At 38.7% G+C, this 5,587-nt stretch overlaps 1 protein-coding gene across 1 annotated transcript in view; it reads left to right on the top strand.

Moving 5' to 3' along the window:
• SLC35F2 (solute carrier family 35 member F2) overlaps positions 1-5,587 on the top strand; it is a 17,003-nt gene that overhangs the window by 7,556 nt on the left and 3,860 nt on the right. Inside the window, exons 4-6 of the mRNA XM_006753143.2 lie at positions 1,119-1,275; positions 2,260-2,312; positions 3,101-3,255. Coding sequence (XP_006753206.1) covers positions 1,119-1,275; positions 2,260-2,312; positions 3,101-3,255 — 365 coding nt within the window. The remainder of the gene's footprint in view (positions 1-1,118; positions 1,276-2,259; positions 2,313-3,100; positions 3,256-5,587) is intronic.

The raw sequence follows: 5,587 nt of genomic DNA, 5'->3' as shown, positions 1-5,587 counted from the left end.
TTTCATTGCCGTGGCTATCTGTCTGCTGGGCGTAGGAACTATGGTTGGTGCAGACATACTAGCAAGGAGAGGCAATTCAGGTAAGACTGTGACTTCTTTCTGGTTCAGTCCCAGAGAAAAGTTTTGCTTAGGTTTTCACTTTTATTTTTTAAACACACAGTACAATGCAGGAAGCATGCCCTGGTTGACTATCTTTTCAATTTTACTTGCTTCTGGTATAGTGACCATTTCCACAAAGCTTCTACCTGCCCACAGTTCTTGTTCCTTTTTGTCACACTGGTTTTGTTTCATTTCATAAAATAAATTTCTTTATATATTTGCAATCTTCTTTTGGTCCATACATTTGGATTAGTTATTAGAAAATATACTGTAGATTCTTTTTTTTTAATCAAATAGAGACTTTGTGTCTACTCTGTTGATGAAAATACTTTGATATTCTTTGGGTCAAGGTTCAGACAATTGATGGTGTAAATCTCAAAAGGTCTATGAGTTCACCCAACCTACAAGTGACTTCAATATCTCCATTAAGAGAGAAATGACCTTGTTTACCTACCTTCCTTCCTTATCCTTTTAAATTAATTCCCTTCAATAGATTCCATTAATTTCTCATGTCATAGAATGATTTTCTGAGACCTTACATTAAGGCATATACCACTGTCTTCCAGTCTGTTAGTCTCTTGAGCAGTCACAGTATGAAAAATCACAGCAGAATTGTGCCAGAAAGTAAGAAGATCAGGAGTCTTTAAACGTCTAGAAATCAGGGTTTCTCCTTCCTTAAAATCTTAATCTTTTTTTAAAAAAATATATTTTATTGATTTTTTACAGAGAGGAAGGGAGAGAGATAGAGAGTCAGAAACATCGATGAGAGAGAAACATCGACCAGCTGCCTCCTGCACATCTCCCACTGGAGATGTGCCCGCAACCCAGGTACATGCCTTTGACCGGAGTCGAACCTGGGACCTTTCAGTCCGCAGGCTGACGCTCTATCCACTGAGCCAAACCGGTTTCGGCATAAAATCTTAATCTTAAGTGAACACTAGCCACATAAACTTCTAGGAGCAAGCTAAAGAGGTTTTCCTATTGATAATTGTTCCTTTTTGTGGCTTGTCTTTCTGTAGGCAGTGATGTACTGATGGGTGACATCTTCGTCCTGGTTGGGGCTTCCCTCTATGCCATTTCGAATGTGTGTGAAGAGTACATTGTGAAGAAGCTGAGCAGGCAGGAGTTTCTAGGAATGCTGGGCTTATTTGGAACAGTCATCAGTGGCATACAGCTGTAAGTCTAACATTTTCCTTAGAAACAAAATAAGCAAATATGTCATAAGTTATTACTTCCCAACTACTAATTTTCATTGTTTACTTGGCCCAAACTCACATTTAAAATCAGTAACTTGCTATAATGAACAACATAAACCGATGAACAAAAATAGAACCAGAGACATAGAAGCGTGGAACAGACTGTCCAGCCTATGAGGAGATCAACCAAAGGACCTATAGGCATGCATATGAGCCTAACCAATGGACACAGACAGTAGGATGGTGAGGACATTTGCTTGGGGAGAAAAAGGAGACTCATGTAATACTTTAAACAATAAAGAATTTAAACTAAAAAAATAAAATAAAACCAGTAACTTGCTACCTGTATATTAGAGGATTTTTGAAATGTTAAGAAATATGTCTCATTTTCTTACATGTGGTAGAGGCAGTACCAGTAAAGAGTCTCTTTATCAATTATTTCCAGAAGATATTAACTTCCTATCCAAAGGGAAAACACAAAGTCATATTTTTCTCCTCTAGCTGACTACTAGTGAAGAGTGCTTTAAGACAGTCAGATATGTTTATGGATCTTTTTGGTTTTATTCTTTGTCATTTAAAAGAATATTTTTATTGATTTCAGAGAGAGAGAGAGAGAGAGAGAGAGAGAGAGAGAGAGAGAAACATCAGTGATGAGAAAGAATCATTGATCGACTGTCTCCTGCACGCCCCACATTGGGGATCAAGCCTGCAACCCGGGCATATGCCCTGACTGGGAATCAGACCATGACCTCCTGGTTCATAGGTTGACGCTCAACCACTGAGCCATGCCAACTGGGCTCTTCTTTGTCATTTTTTATAAAAAAAAGATAGTTATTTTATACTCTAAGAAAAATTCAAAAGTCAATATAATTCCTCACCTTATTTGAAGTATAGCAACTAAGTGCTTATACAATAGTGAAAACTAGTGTGTGCACCTCTCTGTGACCTCTTGTTTTAACCTTAGATTGCTTATGGAATATAAGGATATTGCCAGCATTCATTGGGACTGGAAAATTGGTATGTACATAAATCATCATTCTTTTTAGTCAGTTTTAGTCAGTCTCCTTTCCTCTGACAAAGACACACATCAAGAAATAAATACTTCATTTTAATGATATTATGCATTTTTGTAAAATCACAGAGTAATTCAGTATCCAGGATAGTGGTTTGCACTGAGTTTTCTCTGAGAACTTGTAAATGAACCTCCATAGAAGTTAATTTTTAATCTTTACCTTCAGGAATAGCCTTTCTTTACCAGGAATTCTGAACAAGAGAGACCTTTGTCACATGAGCTTCCATGTGACAGATACTAGATCTGTATCTGGAGTCTTCAGACTTTTTGTGAAGGTTGCCTGCTTGATCATTCAACACCCTGTTGGATTTTTTATTTTTATTTTTATTGATTTCAGAGAGGAAGGGAGAGGGAGAGAGAGATAGAAACATCAATGATGAGAGAGAACCATCGATCAGCTGCCTCCCAGAGGCCCCCCACTGGGGATCAAGCCTACAACCCGGGCATGTGCTCTTGACCGGAATTGAACCTGGGACCCTTCAGCCTGCAGGCTGATGCTCTATCTACTGAGCCAAACCAGCCAAGGCCCCGGTTGGATTTTTGAAGTCCTTTATCTACGTCACATCTTGCTGTTCTTTTCTTTCTTTCTTTTTTTTTGAGGGTGTTGTGCGTATCATTTGCAATGCTGTTATTAACAAGGGGCTTTGTAGCTAGTATGTTATAGGACCAGCAATTTTAAATGGCAGCCAGGCCTTAAGCACGTTGACTTCGGATTTCTTCCATGTTTTCACAGCCCTGCTGTTCGTGGCATTTGCCCTGTGTATGTTCTGCCTGTACAGCTTCATGCCACTGGTGATTAAAGTTACCAGTGCCACCTCAGTGAACCTGGGCATCCTGACATCTGACCTCTACAGCCTTTTCTTTGGGCTCTTTCTCTTTGGCTATACGGTAAGTGAATAGAAACCAGGTTCACATAAGAACACTTTGTTTCGTCCCAGAGAAGTAGTAGGTTTTTTTTAAGACTTTAGACCCAAAAGTAAAACCTTCTTACCCTGCTGGCAAAAATGACATTGCACAGTCCTCACTCCCTTTGTTACTGCTTCCAAGTTGGAAAATTGGCCCAAATAAGAATTGTTTTTCTAAAAGGTGAAATGCAATGAATTTCCTTTTCGGTATGGCCCATAACACCATTGCATGGAAATGCTAACGCATGTCGCCTGGTGATAAGCAAGGAATCCCAGAGCCACTGTTGACTCTGAGAGACCATCTCAGGTTGGGCATCCTGAGCGTCCCCCCTCCAGATTTATTGAGATATAATTGACAAGTGTATGAATTTAAGGTTTACAACATGTTGATTTGATACACTTACATATTGCAAAGCCCTGCTACACAGATAGAGTCTGTGGTACCCGGTGGGAGAGAAGGAGGTCATTGTATTATCATGCATGCAGTGATGGTAATTTCATATCTGGAAGGGACCTTGAAGGTAATTCAATTTAGTGGGTTTTTCAGACTTTTTCTGTCTCCGAAGCCTCACAGCATTCCAGCGTGTAACCTGCTCCCAGTAGGAACAGCTCTTGTGACATGTAGTAATTCTCAAAAAGAGTGGGGTGGGAGGGAGTGGATCAGTGTCTTCAAGGGAAACAGGAGAGCAAAGACAGTATCTCCAGAGAGCCTGCTTCACCTTCCCTCAAAAATCACAGAATGAATGATTTTATTTTAGAAGTGAGGAAACAAAGACTGATCAGTCTTATAGTGCAGTCTTCTATTGACTGCACTTTTTTCTCTATTGTAATTAATAAGATGTGCATCTCAAGCTTATGTATTTATCAAGGTAAAGTCTCATGCATTAGAAAGAACCAAATAGGGAGATTTTTTTTCCCCCTGTACTTCACAGATAATTTCAAAACTCTTTGGATAGCAGTTCTCATACTTTTTGATATCAGGACCCTTTTAAAATGCTTAAAAATTAAGAACTGCAGGTCACTTACTTTTATATTGATCATATTAGAATTTAAAACTGAGAAACTTAAACATTTATTAACTCATTAAGAAAATAAAAAACACATGTTAGCATAAAACATTTTTTTAAAAACCTATATTGCCCAAAATAAAAATATTAGTAAAAATGGTATCAATTTACATTTAAAAAAAAATCTCTTTAATGTGTGGCTTAATGGAAAATAGCTGGAGTTCCACATCTGGTGCTTCATTCTGCCTTGTGATATCACATGTCATGTAGTCTCTGGAATATTCCATTGTGCACTTCTAAGAGAATGACGGTGAAAAAGGCAAATAGCATGTTGGTATAATTATGAAAAGAGTTTTGACCTGACAGACTTTGACCTTCCAGTCTTCGGACCACGTTTTGAGAACTGCTGCCTTAGAGAGCCGTCTTTCCTTGCGTACCTTCCGTGAATGCTTCTGGGCCTGTTTGCTGTCTTGGCAACAAACAGTTAGGGTGAACAAATAGTTGGGATGTTGGCTGTCAGCTGGTAATTTTAGTTTCAGCAGGGAATAGCAACTACATTTCTTAGTCTTTGTACAATCTTGTATCCAGGCAGAAACCTTTGGCACTGATTTTACACTACGCCCAGGAATTGGCTATGAACTCACACTGCCTAGTTCTGTGGATTCTCAGAAATTTCTACTTAAGGAGTGTAAGCTATTTTGCCTTGCCAGGTACATGTGACAGGAATCAGCTGTTATCTTTGCAAACTTGCTGGTTAAGGTATTCCTGAACTAAGACTAAAAGAGTATTTTTAGTTTTTTGTTTTTTTTTTTAAGTAGCAGCATTAAACAGTAAAAAATTTTCAAAGTGAATCAGAGTGACCCTGACAGGCTTAGATTTCTTTTCCTCTGAGAGTGAGTTGTCCTGTGGTGCTGAGCTTGCATTTCACAGAGCCGCCACTAGAAGACAATGGTGTTTCTATTCTGCAGGTCAAGGCTAGTTGTTGGCTACGGTGCCCAAAGAAAGCCGAGTTCAACAGTGTAACTAATGGCCCTGCTCATCTGTGCTTTTTTAAAAAAAATTTTTATTTTATTGTTTAAAGTATTACAAATAGTAGTGCATATGTCTCTTTTTTTTCCCCCCCATTGACCTTCCCCCAGCCTCTCCTACCCTTCAGCACATGCTGTCCATTGGTTATGCTTATATGCATGCATACAAGTCCTTTGGCTAATATCGGGGCAGGTTTATGGGAGGAATGAGGTCACATATGTAATACCTTAATCAATAAAGAAATTAAAGATTGAAAAAAAGAAACTACTTATATATCCA

Source organism: Myotis davidii, unplaced genomic scaffold, assembly GCF_000327345.1.
Source record: "Myotis davidii unplaced genomic scaffold, ASM32734v1 scaffold1491, whole genome shotgun sequence".
In the NCBI taxonomy this organism is placed as follows: Eukaryota; Metazoa; Chordata; class Mammalia; order Chiroptera; family Vespertilionidae; genus Myotis; species Myotis davidii.
This window is presented reverse-complemented; position numbering and strand designations above follow the sequence as displayed.